Source organism: Phascolarctos cinereus, unplaced genomic scaffold (assembly GCF_003287225.1).
Source record: "Phascolarctos cinereus isolate Bilbo 61053 unplaced genomic scaffold, phaCin_HiC Scaffold_3;HRSCAF=262, whole genome shotgun sequence".
Taxonomy (NCBI): domain Eukaryota; kingdom Metazoa; phylum Chordata; class Mammalia; order Diprotodontia; family Phascolarctidae; genus Phascolarctos; species Phascolarctos cinereus.
This window is the reverse complement of record NW_027555736.1, coordinates 164,086,862-164,106,141: the sequence shown is the minus strand read 5'-3', so window position 1 is coordinate 164,106,141 and position 19,280 is coordinate 164,086,862. Positions and strand designations below refer to the sequence as shown.

The window sequence follows — 19,280 nt, the reverse complement described above, 5'->3', positions numbered from 1 at the left end:
CCTCTAGTGATGAATGTCTCAGAACTTAGCTAGGCTTGTCCCATAGAGACAAGAGTTTGCGCTTAGTAGAACCTACCAGAACTTTTGCTTCACCTGGAATAGCCGTTGAAAATGCTGCAATGAGGCACTGGGGTAGGACTTCTGTGAAACTTACGTTATAATCAACTTATAACTTGTCTACATCATTTTTGACATCAAAATCAACCCCCACTGTTATCTTATTTATTTCACAACATTCTGTAGTGCCACAATGACCTTTATTTCATTTTAATAGAGAAGCTTAGAAAGAGAAGGATTCAGTCCTCCAACTATCAGTGTAAAAGAATCATGGGTAGCATAAGATGTCCTGTGTCTCATTTGGAGCTCCAAGATTCCCAATTCAGTTAGGCTAGAAATTTTATTAAAATGGAGTAGGAATAGGCTTACATTAATTGAAGGGTCAAGAGAGATTAATATTTGAGCTGGGTCTTAAATGTGCTCTTAGGGATGCTTTTTGATCATGCATGCTAGAACACTATAATCTCTGAAGAACCCAAAAATCCAATTGGCAAGTAAGTCAAAGAACAGTGGAGGGCATGTGTAGATTGTCAGGTATGTTGTAGTAAGGATTCCTTTAAGGTATAAGTTGGACTAAATGGTCACTGAGATTCCTTCCACCTTTAAAATTATGTTATTCTGTGATTCTTGAACTGCTCCTTAAAGTCACTGCAAGTGTCTATGGACAGTTTAATGAGCAGCTTACATCTCCACTCAATTTCTTTTTTTTATTACTAATGTCACATAGTCCATATCAATCAATCAACAAATATTTATTAAATGCCTATTTAGGTAGCAGGTCCTTTGACAAACCCTATTTGCAAGGAGTTGACATTCTAAGGGGTGAGAAAACTAGTATATATACAATTATATACTGCACATATATAAAGAAAATAAATGCAAATATCTACAAAGTAACTAAATATATGTAAGTTTGGAAGGGAGGGCACTAGCATTTGGGGATATAAAGGAAGGCTTCATGTAAAAGATCGTTCATGACCTACTTCTGAGTAGAAAGAGATTCTTTGTGATAGAACTAAGTAGGGAAGGCATTCCAGGCAAGAGGAACAGCCAGTGCAAAGGTATGGAGATGAGAGATGGAGTGTTAGATACAAAGAGCCCATCATGGGGCAGCAGAGGAGAGCAGCAGTATTGTCACAATCAGGGTAACACTGTTATTAACATGACCATTACTTCAGGTGACCCTGAGATCCCTTCTGCCTCTATATCTATGATCTTTATTATCCCATGACCATGATTTTTTATTATCGATATGAGGGACATTGAAATAATGGGACCTTGCTGCCCCTTCCTATTCAGTCCATAGGGCAAAGTTACTGCTCATTGTTGTTTCAGACCCAACAAAAGGGGTATATCCATTCTAAAGAGGGCACGATATCCTCACTGTTGCTCTAGAAAAACAGGAAGCAATGCCTAAATTTTAAAAATTTCCCAATTTGGATAAAAAAAGTAAAGGTTTCCCTGGCTATCTTTCTAATCAAGGAAACTTCCCTTAATCCTCCTTTCCTATGGCCTTCACAAGGTGGTTATAGCGTCTATCTCATTTATGTCCTGAGACATCCAGATCTGACTGGTTAGAGAATCAGAGTGCCTGGGATTCCAACCCATATCTGACCCTCACTAGCTGTCGGGATGATGGGCAAGTCACTTCTCTGTCAAAGTGGGAAATATCTGTCTTCCCTATCTTACTGAATTGGGAGGAAAGTGCTTTGTAATCAGATAAATTCAAGTGAATATAACCACAACAAGAACATTAAGGAATGTTTCCTTCAAGCAAAAACTAGACCACACACTGCTTGAGGTTCTGTGGCATCATTGAGACAGTGCTGCCCTCAGAGATAAGACCTGGATTCAAAGCTTTCTTATATATGACACATGCTAGCTATCTGACCTTGAGAAAGTCACTGAATGCCTCAGTACCCCCTCAGGGTCAGGCTTTAGAACTATAATCTGCAGTTCTTAAACTGTGGCCTGTGGAAGGGGAGGGGTCTCCATCTCCAACCCCCAGTTTTCAAGATCAAAACTATTTTCATATATAATGATTTAATTTATATTTATATAATTGATAATTTAATTAATATCATTTGATACTGTACATAAACAAAAGCTCTTTAGGGTGGAGGTAGGGGGTTCCTCAGTAATTTTTGAGACCGTAAAGGAGTCTTGAGACCAAAATTTCTGAGAACTACTGTTATAAGTTAAAGATGAGTTGCCAATCAACCTTTATGGAGGAATTTATATAGTGCTAGTTTCCTATACTGGTGGCTAACCTAGAATGTAGGTAGAGGTAAGATTTAAATGAAGCTCTTCCTGGCTCTGAGGCTGTCCTCTATCCATTATACTATGCTGCCTAAATAATTGCTGAATTAAAAAGAAAGGTTGGTTCTTTTTTTTTTTAAACAATAATCTAATTTTAACAAATCATGCTATGAATCAGTACAAACTAGATAAAAACTTCATGATGATTCACTTGTGAACCTTTAGGTTATAGCTGACTATGGTTCAAAATATTTTATGCAAATAGCCAACACCAAGAACATATATACTAGTGACACCATTAACCTATTACAGTGTGATTATTTAAACGACTGATGTTAAGGAAAACCATCCTACCTTTTGAAATAAATGCTTCCTTCATTTTTGCAATTTTAAAGGTATCCATTCACTTACCTGAGGTGCATTTTTTAAATATGGGTCAGTCTACATCCAATGATAACAAAATCATTAACAAACGGGGGTACCAAGCATACACGTGATAACTTCCAGAGTTTCTGCCTACACTATCTGCACTACTGTGGTCCCCATATACCCATATCCCACCCCACTCACTCTAATCTACTGTGGTCCTTAGTTTTATAAAGAACATGCAAAAGATGCAGGTAGAGAGCCACCAATGAAACCCAATGAGTCTGAAAAATGGTGAAAGAGCCCTTGAGAGCCTGGAAAAGACCAGGAAGAGTTAGAGTGATACCTGATCCTGGACTAGACACATCTTTTTTCCCTCTGTTAGGCACATATCTCATATGCCAGGAGAAGTGGAGGGATTATAAAACCTTCAGGTTAGAAAATATCTTTAAGCTTGGGAATCAATTTTGGCTTTAGAATGCCAAAAGAGCCCAACCAGTGAATAGAGCACTGGGTCTGGAATTAGGAAGACTCATCTTTCTGAGTTCAAATCTTTCATCACACACTTACTAACTGTGTGACCCTGGGCAAGTCATTTAACCCTGTTTGCCTCAGTTTCCTCATCTGTAAAATGACCTGGAGAAGGAAATGGCAAACCACTTGTGTATCTTTGCCAAGAAAACCCAAATGGGGTCACAAAAAGTCAGAAACAACTGAACAACAAAAGGCCAAAATGGAGCCCAGAAGAACTAGAGAATGAACTAAAGCACTTCTTAGTGTTGCCCCTCAGCTCATGGGAGGGAGGTAAAAGTGGCCTCGATGTTTCCCTCTAGACTACCTACCCCTCTTCACAAAGGAAACAACAATTCAAGGCAAACGGTGCATCTATGAGCATCACAAGAACATTCTTTGTGCTTATACTCCTGAGAAAGAACCTGGGGAATGGGGGTTGGAGGAAGGTAGAGAATTTGGACACTTATCTTCTACACATCACATCCACCTCCTTATGGCCATATCTCAGCAATAAAACTTCTACATCATCCAGACAGGTGCAAAACTCTTAGAATCTCTTACGTTTCACCTTTACAGATTGATTCCTTTCATTTAAGCATTATTCTCTCTAGGGGTTTTCTTTTAAAATGCAAAGAGTGAAGAAAGCAGAACTCATAAAAAATAAGACACAATAACAATGTAAAAATTGAAACAACAATAACTATAATAAAACAAAATGACTACCATAAAACTATAACGACAATAAAGAGTTATGACCCCAGAAGAGTTGAGAAAAAGGGCCTCCTTCCTTTATTTGCAGAGGCCAGGGACTATGACAGTATCCTATTGTATATACTACCAGACATAGTTGGTTGGTTTTGTTGAATTGCTTTTTTTTTTCCTCTTTAAAGAAAATCTTTATTATGAGGGATAGCTTACTGGAAAGGGCAGAGGAAGGGTGTATTCAGAAAAGAAAGTGATGTAAAAACAAAATATATCAATAGAAATAAGATTTTTAAAAAACACAAATACCTCTGAGAATCACTAACACTTCAGTACAAATTATTTCATCAGATCACTGAAAGGGGTGGAGTAGGCATATTGGTACAAGATGGGAAGTCATTGAAGACCAACTAAATGACAAATAGCTTGGGGTAATAGACAAAGCTCCAGATTTGGAGGCTCTGCCATTGTGTGACACTATACAAATCACTAACATCTCTGGGCCTCAGTTGCCACATCTGTTAACAACAGCATTAGACTAGATGATGTCACATCCCTGCTTGCTCTAAGGCTGACAATTCTTCTCTTTCGCAGTTTTGTTTAGAGATGGCCCTGATCATGCTACAGTTGGCTTTCTATGTGACATCGCACCATGTGTAAATCACTAACAGCCCATCAGAAATCTGTGCCCAAATAGAATTCCAAATGGGGGTGGGGCTGGCACTAGGAGGGGTCAGCCTGCACCTCTGCCAGTTAACAGTGATTTTCCAGGTTCATTTGGTACTCCACCCTGTGCGACATAAAAACCTCATGTGCCCCAAACCAGCGTGGGATGGAACTCAGTCTCTCAGAGAAACCCCTAAATAAACATGACTTGGACAGTTGTGAATTGAGTGGACCAAACCCTGACACTTGCTCGTGCTAAAAAATAGAAGAAATACAACTTAGAACTTGTGAGCAAGCAGATGTACCACTTCTCTCCTTTTTCATCCTCTTAAAAAGGAGACCCTGATTGTGAATTTGCTAAATATCAACAGGATTAATTCTTATGTTGCCCAGAATCTGAAAACAAGCCTCATTTCTCTTTTCTCCTGCCTGCAAAGAGCCCTATTGTCAGTAACGTTTTTGGTTAGTTGTTTGTCAGTCGTGTCCAACTCTTCATGACCCTCTTTTTGGGTTTTCTTGGCAAAGATACCAGAGTGGTTTGCCATTTCCTTCTCCAGCTCATTCTACAGATGAGGAAACTGAAGCACACAGGGTTAAATGATTTGCCCAGGGTCACACAGCTAGTAAATGTCTGAAGCCAGATTTGAACTCACAAAGACTCCTCTTCCTAACTCCAGACTTAGCACTCTATCCACTCCACCATGTGATGAGAAAGAACTAATATGGGTACAATGGTACAATCCATTATTTCGTTTTCTCCAGATTACTTTAGTTTTAAAGGAAAAAGGTCAAAGAAATGTAGGTCTGCCTCATTTTAAGAACACTCAGTATACAAAAGCTCCCAGACTTTACAAAATAGATAACCTAGAGGGGGGTTATTTTCTTTACCACAAGTCTTCTTTTGACTATCAAGCTCCCTTAATACATTTAAAATATAATTTGATTTAATGAAATTTAGCAAGTGCAACTTTCCTAGGATATAAGAAAAGCCAGCTCTTTCCATTCGTGAGCATATACACCCTGGAAATCAGAAAATGCTACAAATAAGGACTTGATCTATCATTATGTTGAGTTTCTAGATTTAAGAAAGAGATGAAGAACATGTTAACAATGAAGATTCAACTTAAAAGCATGTTGTGCACATTTTTTTGAAAGTACATCATTAAATATTTAATCACATACTCCTGGATCAGAGAAGCACATTGATCCAACGGAAAGATCACTGAATTTGAAGTGAGAGGACATGTTTTCAAAGTCTGGCTCCTTAGTTTACTTCCTATGTGACCTCAATCACTTAATCTCTCCAAGTCTCAGTTTCCTCAAGTATAAAATAAGAAAATTGAACTAGATGATGCCTAAGGTTCCTTCTAGCTCTAAGGAAAAAATGTGTATCGTTGATAGCAATGTCTTAAATAAAACTCAAACACAAGGGGCAGCTAAATGGCACAGTGGATAGAGCACCGGCCCTGGATTCAGGAGGACCTGAATTCAAATCCAGCCTCAGACACATAACACGTACTAGCCGTGTGACTGTGGGCAAGTCACTTAACCCCATTGCCTAGCCAAAAAAAAAAAACAAAACTGAAACACAAGAAATGTCCACAGCAGAGAAGACTGATTAGAAAAATATTTAATACGCTTTAGTTTCACTTCTCTTTGTCAAGGCTGATTGTTGTTTTTAACATATTATGCTGTGGTTTCATTGAGATGATCAGATAAGTTTCCATAATATTTCAGTCCTACACAGGATCTTCGATCTTATCAATGGGAGTCTTCACTGAGCAGTTATGTAAGGCAACACCTCCATGAATAGTGAAGACCGGAGCTTTAATACCATTTCAAAAACTCCTTAGTTATGTGACCCTGAGCCAATCACTTAACTTCTCTGAGCCTTATTTTTCTCATCTGTAAAATGGGAGTGATAACAGCATAGTACAATGGAAAGTCTGCTGACTCTGGAGTCAGAGGACGTGGGTTCAAAATCTGCTTCTGACATTTCCTATTTGTGTGACCTTCCTCAATACCTGCCTGGGGGTTCCTACATCTGTAAAATAAAAATTGGACTAGATGATCTCCAAGGTCACACCTATGACCCATCTCACAGGATTGTGGCAAAGACCAATAAGATAATGTATGTAAATAATTTTGAAAAACCTAAAACTACATATAAATGTTAGTGATTATTATTATTCCTTTTTGGAGATGGGGGAAGGAAAGAGTTGAGGAACTTCCTCTTCCAATGTAGATTGGCACCTTCTCCACAATTTAGAGTCTTGTAGAGTTGCTTAGTGATCTGAGTTAAAGTTACCCAGGGTCACAGATCTAGTATATTGCAAAGGTTCATCTTGAGTTTTCCCAACTCAAAGACCAGCTCTCTATTCATTATACTATGAGGCCTCTCATATTTACTTAGATCACCTAAAACATTGTTCCATTTTCCTTTTATTTATTATCTTTCTATCAGCAGTTTAGGAAGCTAGCACTACAGAGTTTCATCTTTCAATTTTCTTAGGATGACATGGCTCAATTGGGTCTTATGCTAAGCTTTCTATAGACTTGTTTTCATTTCTACTGCTTTTCATAATTTAATATGGAGGTATCGCTTATAATCTTCTGCCATACTCTATACTCTTTCACAAACAAGTTTGTCTTCTACGTTAGTAATACCCTTGGCTGCTATATCTCTGTCTTTGGCAAAAAGATCAAGGATTTGCTGGCTAAGGAAACACCTTGGCAACTCCTTTACATAAATTAAGGTTTTGTACAAGATGGTGATCATCTTTCATTTTTTTTATTCCTATTTTTTATTATCCATGGCTCACACGAATGGGTTAGAATAAGGCTATTATACCTTCATATTTTTGTTTCTTTCAATTTCATGTTGATGTTGATCTTTGATTTAACTAGATGCTGTTTTAACTGTGCAAAAACACTGATTCTGACATATATCCCTCATTAGTAACCAATTTTTCCATGTCTGCTGATATAGTAAGCTTTGTTGTAGGCAATTGGGTTCAGTTCTCACTATTCTCTAATGCTTTCCAACTCTCTTCTGGAAGCAAGTAATAATGATATGGCATATAGGCATAAAGCTTTTGAGCATCTTCCATGTCTTTGACCACTTGTTCCTCAAATCTGAGTCATATTTTCCAGTGTATTTTTCACCATTCTCTCTGTGACTATCTTTACACTAAAATCACCAAGTATCAAAATAGATGCTGACTGGGATGATTTTGGCAGCTTGGACTTTCTCTACCTCTTCATCTTCAACAGCAGTTGTTGGTACATAAACTGCTATTATCTTCCTGGTGGTCTTTTTGTTTATCCTCTTCACAAGCACTGAAAGACACAATGACCGGGTGTCCTACGAAAATGACATTTCTCATTGACTTTGGGTGTGTGACCAAACTAACTCCCCCAGCTCCCTTGTCTGTTTCACCAAGGAAAAGTAATGAGTCATCCTTCCATTTAACTGCAACTTGATTCTGTCTTCTGGTTTTGTTTATCATGCCAAAACCAATATTGACATGGTTGGTTATCATCATTCTAGAAATATGTTTTATTGTATCTTTTTTTTCTAATTTCACTGATATGTTTGAATTTAAGGTCTTATATTTCACAGCAGGAGCCCAGAGTCAAATTTCTCCTATACTCATAACAATAGTCATAATATAGAATCTCTTACTTAAGCTAACAAGTTTGTACTCCTTACAATGAACACTGATTCATGAATTTTCTAATTGTGCTTTCTTGATGTAGACATTAGCCACTGTTCAATTTCTAAAGGTAATATGAATATTATTGCTATGAAGTTATAGATAGATAGATTGATTATTATTGTTGTTGTTTGACCTTTGTTTTCAAAGAGGGCCAATGACATCATGAAGGTGAGGTCTTGACTCATGGGCGAATTGGATTTAAGTGGGCCAGATCTTTACAAAGTCATCAACCTAGATAGACAGATAGATAGATAAAGAATTTATTAAAAGTTTACTATGTATCAGGCACTATGCTAAGCACTGGAGATAGAAATACAAGCTTGAAAGATTATCCCTTCTCTTAAGGAGCTTATATTCTGATGGGGGAAGAAAACATGTAAAAGGTAACTGGAAAGGGGTAGGCAGGATTGGTATATGCCTGAAGGCATGGTATGAAATTACTGGGAAGTGAGGTTCAGGGCTAGCTTCCCTTAAGTCTCAGCTTACATCTCTCCTTCTCCAGGAAGCCTTTCCCAGGTACCAATTCATAAAGAAATAAACAAATATACACACATACACATGTATACACATACACACACACAGACATATCTATACATATATACACATACATACATGTATGTGTATATATGTATATGTATATACACATACTAGAGAAAAAGATAGAGTTTGTACATAGTTGTTTACATATTGTTTCCTTCATTAGACTCTGAGTATCTTGAAAGCAGGGACTATTTTTTGCCTTTCTTTGCATCCCTAGCACTTAGTACAGTGCCTGAGACACATAGTAGGAGCTTAATAAATGCTACCTGAATGACTAGATTTGGGCAAGATAAGACAAAAGCTAGGTAGCAGCTAGGTAGTTCTAGGGGCAGGTCCAATGTGAAAGGGCACCATGAAGGTGATGGAGGCACAGGGGAGACAGAAATAATAACCTGAGTGGAGAAAGCCTGGTGTGGAAATGACCAGAAAATGTATCAAGAATAATACCGATGGCAAGGTTTTAATGACTGAGACCCAATTTCAAACGCTTGCTTTCAGGGCAATCAACCATAAAATTGCTTTTAGATATTGTTCTTCTGGAAAGAATTCATGATTAGATTGTTTCTGTGTCAGTGGTATTCAGACTATAATTCAAACCTCAAATGTTCCTCTCATAAATCAAAATAGGGAAATAAGATGTGATTAATATGTAAGAAAGAAGAGGTACAGTGTGGTTACCATTTAACTTGAGCGCCTATAATTCACTGTGTGCCTCCAGGTATATTCCTTCATCCATTTGGGCCTCAGTTTCCTTTCTCTGTAAAATGTGATTGTACTAGATGATCTCCACATTCCCTTCCAGTGTGAAGATCCCATGATTTTAAGATTCTTTAAGCAATATAAATAACAATTAAGTTCAACACATTCTTCTTATGTTCAATGTTTGTCAATTATTAATTATCTTTGAGAAATTTACTGTCATTTTCACTCAGCACCTAACATAATTTTTAGTAATAGTTAGATCCACAACCTTTTTAAAGTTTAAAAACAGGTCATGGTAATCAGAAATAAGCCTCACAGAAGGGTTTTCTACAGTTTAGGGATCTGTTCAAAGAAAGAAAAATGCTCATTACCAACCTGTGCTGAGAAACCACAGAAGAATCCAAACCAGAAGTGCACCAGAGTGAAGGCAAAATTCTTGTAGAAGAAATAGCACAGGAACTTGCACATGCGGAAATAAGACCACCTTCCATGAACCAGGAGGAGTCGCTGGAGGTATCTGAATTGTGCGAAGGAGTAATCACTGGCCAAAACTGCTTGCATTCCCTCCTGACCACTGATGCCAACCCCTATGTGTGCACCTGTAAAGTGAAGAATATAGAAATGAAGTTCCAGCAATTTTTTTAAAAAACCTGAAAATTTAACATTTTGGGAATGAGTCAGTAAGCTTGGCCAGAGAATTTTCTTATAACCATAGAAAGCATAGATGCCTTACTCAAAGCAGCATGGCATCATGGAGAGAATGCTGGTCTAGAGTCTTTGAGTCTAGAAGACCTGGTTTCACATCCCACCTCTGACACCACAAGCTATCTCACCCAAGGTGAATTACATATGTTTCTATACACCTCAAGTAACTCTCTAAGACTAAATTATGGGCAGGGAATAGAACCTGTGTTGATGGAGGGAGTTCCCGCTCTAACAAATCATTGATTAAAATATGACAAAAGGTTTTACATGGGCTAATGCTAGTAGCAGATATGATAATAGAATCATCTATTTAATAGTGATCTTATGATTAATTATAATGATTGCCATAACTGAAATAGTTGATTACATGCATTTTTAAAACTTTGGAACAGGCACAGTATTTACATCAGCAAAGGGAAAGTAGGAAACCTCCCCCTCCACAAAACAAATATCATAAACTGTTTTGAAACTTATAGTCTTGAATACGGAGTAGGTGAATGATTTTCTCAGAGTCTCAGAACCAGTATGTGTCAGATGCTAGGCTTGATCCCAAGTTTGCCTAAGTACAAGCCTATTCTCTAACTACTATATCCTGTGACTAATCCTGTGTATAGGATTAGTTTTCTTTCAGACTGCCTCTCCCATTGGACCATTTGATGGATAAACAACACATATGCTCTTTATTTTATGACCCCTTACTTTTTATCATGCTGATATCATTGGCTCCATCTCCTATGGCCAAAGTCACCGCCTTTCTGTGTGTCTTAACCAACTCTACCACTTGGGCTTTCTGAAGAGGAGTAACTCTGCAGCAAATCACAGTCTTACATATGCAGGCAATTTCTAGGAATTCATTCTGCAGATTGGCTTCAAGTGCATAACCCTGTTAATAAGAAGTTTCCAGAAAAGGATCATTGCAGCATGCAATCAATGTAGGTGCTATCTGACATTTTGATCAGCATCTTGCATAGAGGTATAGATTTCATGCTTGTTAAATTTGCATAGCTCAAAGCAGGGAAGAATGACAACTACAATGGAGGCTAGGATCAGGATTGATAAGATCTTGGCATTCTGGAATACTGGGCTATATCTAATAAGGGAAAATTCAATAAACGTAAAGTCTTAACACTTGGGTCCAAAGAATCAGCTTCTCAGGTAGAGGATGGGGAGGCATAGTTCCTCAGTAGTATTTCTGAAAAAAACTGGGGGTTTTAATAGACTGCAGATTCAGTATGAGTCAGCAGCGTAAAGTGGCAGCTACAAGAGCAAATGCACTTGGGCTGCATTAAAAGAAGCACAACTTCCAGGAATAAGAAGGTCATAGTCTCTATGCAATCTCCCGTATTCAGGTCACATCTAGAACACTGTGTTCAATTATCAGCACCGTACTGTAAGAAGGACATACATGGGCTGGAGAGCATGCAGAGAAGGGCAATCCAATCCAGATGACGGAGAATTCATAATACTAGAGGATAAATGGAAGGAAATGGAGAAGCAAAGATTTGGGGGGAAAGACATGATAGCTGTCTTCAAGTACTTTAAGGGTTGTCATTAGAAAGAAGGATTAGATGTCCTTTGTTTGGCCATAGACGACAGAACCAAGAACGATAGATGAAAGTTGCGAAGACACAAATTTAGGTCAGATGTCAGGAAAATCTTCCTAAGAATTAGAGTTGCCCCAAAGTGGAGTATACTACCTCAGGACATGACGTGTCCCCCTCACTGGCATTCTTCAAAAAGAAATGGAATCACCCCTTATTGGCTATTTGTTATTGTTGTTGTTGAGTTATTTCAATCATGTCTGACTCTTTGTAACTGTATATGGGGTCTTCTTGGCAAAGATACTGGAGTGGTTTGACATTTCCTTCCCCAGATGAGGAAACTGAGGCAAACTGGATTAAGTGACCTGCCCAGGGTCATACAGCTAGTAAGTGTCTGAGGCTGGATTTAAACTCAGAAAGATGAGTCTTCCTGACTGCAGGTCCAGTGTTCTATTCACTGCACCACCTAGTTGCCCCCCTTGTTGGGTATGCTTTAGCAAATTTCCTTTTTTGAGGTCCTTTAGTATCTTTTGGCTCCCTGTAGCTTAGGATATCTGATCACTGAGACAATAACAAAACCAAATTAAAAACCATAACAGGTTAAGTGATTTACTAAAGGTAGTAGGTAACAGAACCAGAATTTTAACTTGGGTCTTTTGACTCCAAATCCCGTGATTTTTCCATTACCTAGTGAGAGAAGTAGCGTGGCATAGTAGATAGCACATTGGACTTGGGAGTCAGGAAAACCTGGATTTAAGTCCTTTCTCGTGTACTTAGTAGCTATATAGCCCAAGTTAATTCCCTTAACCTCTCTGGAACTCAGTTTCTTAATCTGTAAAACGAGAAGTTGGATTTGATGACCTCTGAGGCCCTTTCTGGCTTTAAATCTATGATCCTCTAAGTCTATGCAAAGACCCCTAAGAAAGTTTGAGTACTGTGAAAAAAAAAATTGAAGCAAGTTTCTCTGATGAAGGCCTCATTTCTCAAACATAGAGAACTGAGTCAAATTTATCAAAATAAGAGTCATTCTCCAATTGATAAATGATCAAAAGATATCAGTTTTCAGAAGAAGTAATCAAAACTATCTATAGCTATATGAAAAAATATTCTAATTCATAGAGTGGAGAAATGCAAATTAAAACAATTCTGAGGTACTACTTCATACCTATTAGATTGGCTAATAGGACAGAAAAGCTAAGTGACAAATGTTGGAGGGGATGTGGGAAAAATGGGACATTAATGCATTAAAGAATTAGAAATTGAGGGGATATCCATCATTAATTGGGAAATGGCTGAACAAGATGTGGTATGTGACTATGATGGAATACTATTATACTATAAGAACTGATGAGCAGAATGCTCTCAGAAAAACCTGGAAAGACTTGCATGTGCTGATGCAAAATGAAATGGGCTGTGTACAAAGTAATAGCAAAATTATAAGATGATCAGCTGTGAATGACTTAGCTATTCCCAGCAATACAATGATGCAAGACAACTCAGAAGCACTTAGATGAAAAATGCTATCCATCCCCAAAAATGAACTGGTGGTATCTGAATACAGAATGAAGCATATTTTTTTAAACTTGATTCTTCTTGAGTTTTTTATTTGTCTATGTTTTCCTTTACAACATAACTATTGTGGATATGTTTTGTATGACTACATGTATATAACCTATATGGAATTACTTTCCTTCCTAATGCAGGGGCGAAAGGGTGAGAATTTGAAACCCAAAGTTTTAAAAACAAATGTTTTTAAACTGGGGAAAAATAAAATACTAAATAAATAAAAATTTAAAAAGAGAGTTTGAGTAAAGAAAGATCATTTTCAGCTAAAACAAAAAGTCTTACAAAAAGTAAACACAAAGCTATAATCACGGAGACAAGTAATGCAAACAATCTATGTCCGACTACTTTTCATAGAACAGTGAGGACTAAGTAGAGACTGGACCTGTGATTTCCCTGATACAGGGAGAATTATTGTGAAGAAATTATACCAATACAGGTCAGCATTTTCCATGCAACTCATCTCGCAGAGTTGTTTAGAGCAACACCAAATGAAGGGTCACAAAGCCAGTACGTATCAGGGATAATACTTGAACTCAAATCTCCCTGGTTCTGAATCTAGTTCTCCATTCACAATACCATGCTGCCTCTTGAGGACTAAGTATTTCTATTTAATAAAAGTTACCTTGTGGAAACATTTTTTGAAAAATGTTTTGTGCATAGTAGAGCTCAATAAATACATGTTAATTTGAAAGCATATTGTTTTCATTGTTCTCATCACCATTCACATTAGAAGAGGAAGCCCCATGTTGTTATTGTACCACCACCTCCTCCCCCCGAGTTGTTGCTGACCCCACCATCTCCCCAACCACACACACTTCTAAAAAGTAGAAAGGTAAAAGGGTAGTTGGACAGCTAGGTGGCCCAGTGGTTAAAGTGTGGGACCTGGAGTCAGGAAGACTCATCTTCTGAATTCAAATCTGGCCTCAGACACTTACTAGCTGTATGACCCTGCATGACCCACTTAACCCAATTTGATTCAGTTTCCTCACCTGTAAAATGAACTGGAGAAGCAAAGGATAAACCACTTCAATATCTTTGCCAAGAAAACCTCAAAAGGGGTCACAAAGAGTCAGACACTACTAAAAAACGACTGAACAACAACAAAAAAGGGCAGCTAATGTTTAAGAAGAATCAAAACTGTGAAAACTGAGGAGGATCCAGGTGACAGGAATGGGACCCAAGCCACTCCCTCTGATGCCACTGTCTGAGTGACCTTGCTTCCCTGGAATTGCTACAACTTATACAGATGATATCAGAGGCTTCTATAAAAGTCTTGTGCCATGGTGGCAAGTAGGCAACCCAACATCAGCTTCTCATTGGCCATGCCAGTGAAATGCCAAGCTTTAAAAAGTAGGGTTCTAGTGGCAGGCTGTGTCCACTCTTCAAGGACCAAATTGGCTGAGTGAATGTCTCATTGTGATGAATTTTCTAGCCATGGTGACTAACAAAAGAAAGAAACACAAAATGACCCCCAATCATGATAGGCCCCGTTAGTGTTAGTAGCAGACTGGTAGAAAGGGGAGGGAACAGAGGGTACTAAAAAAAAATCACATAGTTATTAGTATCCCTATAAACTTTCATTTAATTGCTAATATTCTAAATGTGAGAGTCCACATCCTATTGGAAGAACTGAACCATATCAATATTGATATTCTTGTTGTAAATAAAACCAGAAAATTGAAGAAACATGAAACCAAACGGAAGGATGGCTCATAGGTTCTCCTTCAAGAGGTAAATAAAGGAATTTCTTTCATCCTATGTCCAAAAGCAAAAGAGGCATTATTTCACGGGTAGTAATCTTGCTTTGTGATGCTTATGGTGAACATAAGCAGAACAATCTTTATGAGGATTACTTCAGCTTATGTGCCAACATCTGTTTCAGAGGATGAAAAGGTAAAGAAATTCTCTGAAAAAATCAGGGAAGAGCCTTCCAGCTTTTGATTCTTAGCATGTCTAGCTCCTTCTTATAGTTTCCATTATTTATAAACATGAAGCTTCTAAGTATTCTATGAGCCTTTGCCTCCTATCATTTCTTAATACCGGGCCATGTTTCCAATATGTTTTTCACTATCTAATGTCCACCTTGGCTTTAAAGTCTCTCAGAATTAAGGGATGCAAGCTCGTTGGATGTCAGGATTATCTGTATCCTCAATGCCTAGCACAATGTGGGCTCCATAGTTGGACTTAGCCAACATTTGTTGAATATATGAATACAAAATAGATGACTTAGTTGGAAGGCTCTTACCTGATTTTTTCAAAGAACTTCTTTACCTTTTCATCCTCTGAAACCTAGTTACTGACATACAGAAGAGATGTCATAAGAGAAGGAAGTAAGGTTGAGAATGAGAAATAAGAATTTCATCTTCTACCTTGGCACCAAGATTTAAGTAATCACTTGACCACAGATTTGTGATCCTCTGGACTCGTCCACAAAGACTCTGAGAGGTGGCTGAAGCTCTGGTTAATAATGCAATTGACACCAGGTCGAGAAGGACTGCAACCTATGGGTGCAGTACAGATATGACCAGATTTAATCAGATGTTCCCAAATGTCCTTTAGAGACAGTATTCCACATGTAATAGAGTAAGGGGGTCTGTTCTGTTAAGAATAGCAAAATTCACTGTGAAGTAGCCTCCACATGTAAAGTAAATACCAAATGACGGGTGAGAGTGATGAATAAAGATGTTAAGTGGAGTCCCTCTAAAAATTCTCTTCATCTGGCAATTTGCTGCTGTAAGGGAGGTAGACACAGTGTAGCAATGACATGTACAAAGGAATACAAAAAGGGATATGTGTGGTGTACCCAAAAGGCAACTTTTTTCTCCTTCCATCCTAGACTGACTCACATTTGTCCCAAGGGGGGTTTATCTTCTGTCTTAGTTTAGGAGATTTAAAAATCCTGCTTTAGGTTATTAACCTTTCTCTGCTTATTACTTCTATTTATCACCTTGAGCTGGCTAAGTAATACTTTAGCATCAGAAGATTTGTGATTCTACCCTTCATGGCAATCATAATGCCATTTTTCTCATCCTGTGTTTCACAGGAGGTGATGGATGTTTCTTCTACTTTTCTCAGACTTTCCTTCCTTCCCACTTGACCTTCCTATGAACATTGACCATATCATAAAGGTTAGCAACCAGTAATTTCCCTATATAACAATAAGAAGAAATAGTAGGAATATCATAGAGGAGCAGAGGGAAAGAGAACAAACAGGATACTGCTAACTTTAGCAAAGAATGACAATCACTCTAACTCCTTGCTCAGAGGAAGGTCAAGGCTTTTGCTTCTTTCTCCAACTCTGGGAGAGGTGTATTGTCTTTAAAGGGCAGTTTAAGGTATCTTACCAAATCTGGTGTGCTATTAGCACCATACCCACTGGTCATAGTCTCTCTCAGACCATTATCAGCTGCGCTATTGACCAGAGCTTCAGCCATCTCTCAGAGACTTTGTAGGGAAGTTCAGAGGAGCACAAAGATAGCTAGGTGGTACAGCTATATGGAATGCTGGATCTAGAGACAGGAAGACCTGAGTCCAAATCCATCCTCAGACATTTACCAGCTGTGTGACCCTGGACAGGTCACTTGATCTCTTTTTGCCTCAATTTCCACATCCATAAAATGGGGGTAATAATAGCACCTACCTCTTAGTGTTGTTGTGAGGATAAAATGGGATAATTGTAAAGTGCTTAGCACAATGGCTGGCACATAGTAAGTGCTGTATAAATATTAGCTATTATTATTATTATTATTATTATTATTATTATTATTATTATTTTGACCTGGCTTCCTACCTATGTGGCATATATTTTTCCCAGAATTTTCCAAAAAAATAAACAAAAACCTCACAACTCTTCCTAGCAGTCGCAGTTCCAACATGTGACTGGCTAATGGATACTGAGTGGTATTCCCATAGCAATGGCAGGCTACACCTAAAAAAAGTTTAAGTGACTCAGTAAATTACCAAAAAGAGGAGGCAAAAAAAACCCCAACAACCCTGAGGAATCACCTTAGCAAGCAAATATTTGATTTCCTGGCCAAGTGGAAAGTTAAATAGGTCAGGTATAGGCAGCACATCGGAGAATGATGGAATGTTACAAGAAGTATTGTCTCATAAAACAGCAAGAAGTTAGGGGAGAAATGAGTTTGCAGGAAGTTTGTTTTGTGGCCCATTTAATCCAGATGATGGAATCATAGGATCATAGCTCTGGAGATAGAAGGGGCCTCAGAGGACATCTAGTCCAACACTTATTTAACAGAGAAGGAACTGATAGAATAAACAGCAGCCCTTAAATGTAAAAATGAAAAGAAGACAACAAACAGATAAAAATGGAAAAGATCTGTCATCATTTTTATAACAATTTTTTTTCCATCAGTAACAGTGGAACCACCACTGCCACTCTACCACGCAAGTATCCAATAAACCAAAGAAGGAAGGGGAAATGAGCACAAACAAAGATGAAGTCAAAAAGAATACCCGAACAAATCTAACTATGCATAAAAAAAATAGATTCCAAAGATGGTAGAGTTTTTAGAATTTTGAGTATTTAATCAAGACACCTAAAAGAAGAGAAGATAACCAACAATAGGAAAAAATCATGGACAGTATTATTCCCTCCCCCTCCCAAAAAAAGTCAATTGAAAAGATAGCAATAACTGGAGATCCATATGCCTACTTTCTTATCACTATAAAAATCTTTATAAGCATGATCCATACATGAATTGAAGGCATCACTTACAAAGATATGAGGAAAGAATGAGCAGGCTCTGGCCAAAAACATCTTCAACATACCAGATTTTTCAGTTATACAGTTAACCAAGTTAACCAAGATCCCTCTGTAAATTTTCTTTGTTAATTATTTTTAAATGTTGCATTGTAAACTGCTACATATGTTAAGATCAGACAAAATTCCTTAATAAATGTAATAACAGAGAACATGTTGTTTAATAACCCTCTGGTTAGCAATCTCAGACAAAGCATAAAAATTGTAGATGACATTTTACTAATTGCACCAAGCTTTGGAATAGGATCATTTTAAAGCATTTGCCCTCACAACATCCATAGGAAGAACAACATTGAGGAAGAATGTCTACTGTCCAATTTTTAATATATGACTAAATGGAGGGCTGGCCCATCAGTATCTTTAATAGACACTACAGAAGGCAATGAATTGAAACTAAAATCAAAAAGGAGGCGGAGAGTAGGGTGGGGTGCATTTGGAAAACTGTAAAGCCTTTTCAATGCTCCCAAGCTGTTGCCTGAAATGAAAACTCATCTTTTTTAACATCGATATTCTTCTGGTGATGCCATATGGCTGCAAACCATAGAATACGCCAATTTCCAAAATGTAAAAATTACTGATCACCCAAAGGGGAATATAGAGACATACTATGAATATAACTAAACTGTAGTATATAAACAATAACATGGGCACAAGAAGTAGCATAAAATATATCATCCAGTTTGTGTGTAATAGGAAAAGGAGGAGGTCCAGTCATATAGCAAGACTAAGGAATAACAGATGAAAAACCAAACCTAAGCACCACACTGGTAGTTACTGCGTATTAAAAGACATAGAGGAAGGTCTCAGCACATTGATAAATCCTCAGTGGAGGATTTATGGCAGAATATACTCAAGAGTTGCCTATGAGAAGGTACGGTTGGGTGTGATTAACACCTTTGGATGGATAACTTATCTTAATGAGATCATGGATCCAAGGAAGCAAGATAACAGAATAGGCTGAGGAATTAGAAAAAGAAAAAGTAAATAAAAGTACTTCCTACCTCTTTCTCTTAAGGTTCATCTAGTATACAGCTACCTTTTCAGAATCTAATCCTATCCCTACTCCCTTTCTAATTCAAACCCTCTCTCACAGAGGTATACACAAACACACACAAGATAGAGCCTTTTGTTGATGTCAATGGCACCAGTAGTATCTGTCTTCAT

General features: G+C 37.8%; 1 protein-coding gene across 8 annotated transcripts in view; it reads right to left on the bottom strand.

Moving 5' to 3' along the window:
* Positions 1–19,280, bottom strand: part of ATP8B4 (ATPase phospholipid transporting 8B4 (putative)) — a 336,040-nt gene that overhangs the window by 33,911 nt on the left and 282,849 nt on the right. For all 8 annotated transcript variants that reach the window (XM_020978939.2, XM_020978874.2, XM_020978820.2 and 5 more), the window contains 2 exons: positions 10,929–11,112; positions 9,900–10,123 (listed from right to left, as the gene is read on the bottom strand). In XM_020978939.2, the coding sequence (XP_020834598.1) occupies positions 9,900–10,123; positions 10,929–11,112 (408 nt within the window). The remainder of the gene's footprint in view (positions 1–9,899; positions 10,124–10,928; positions 11,113–19,280) is intronic.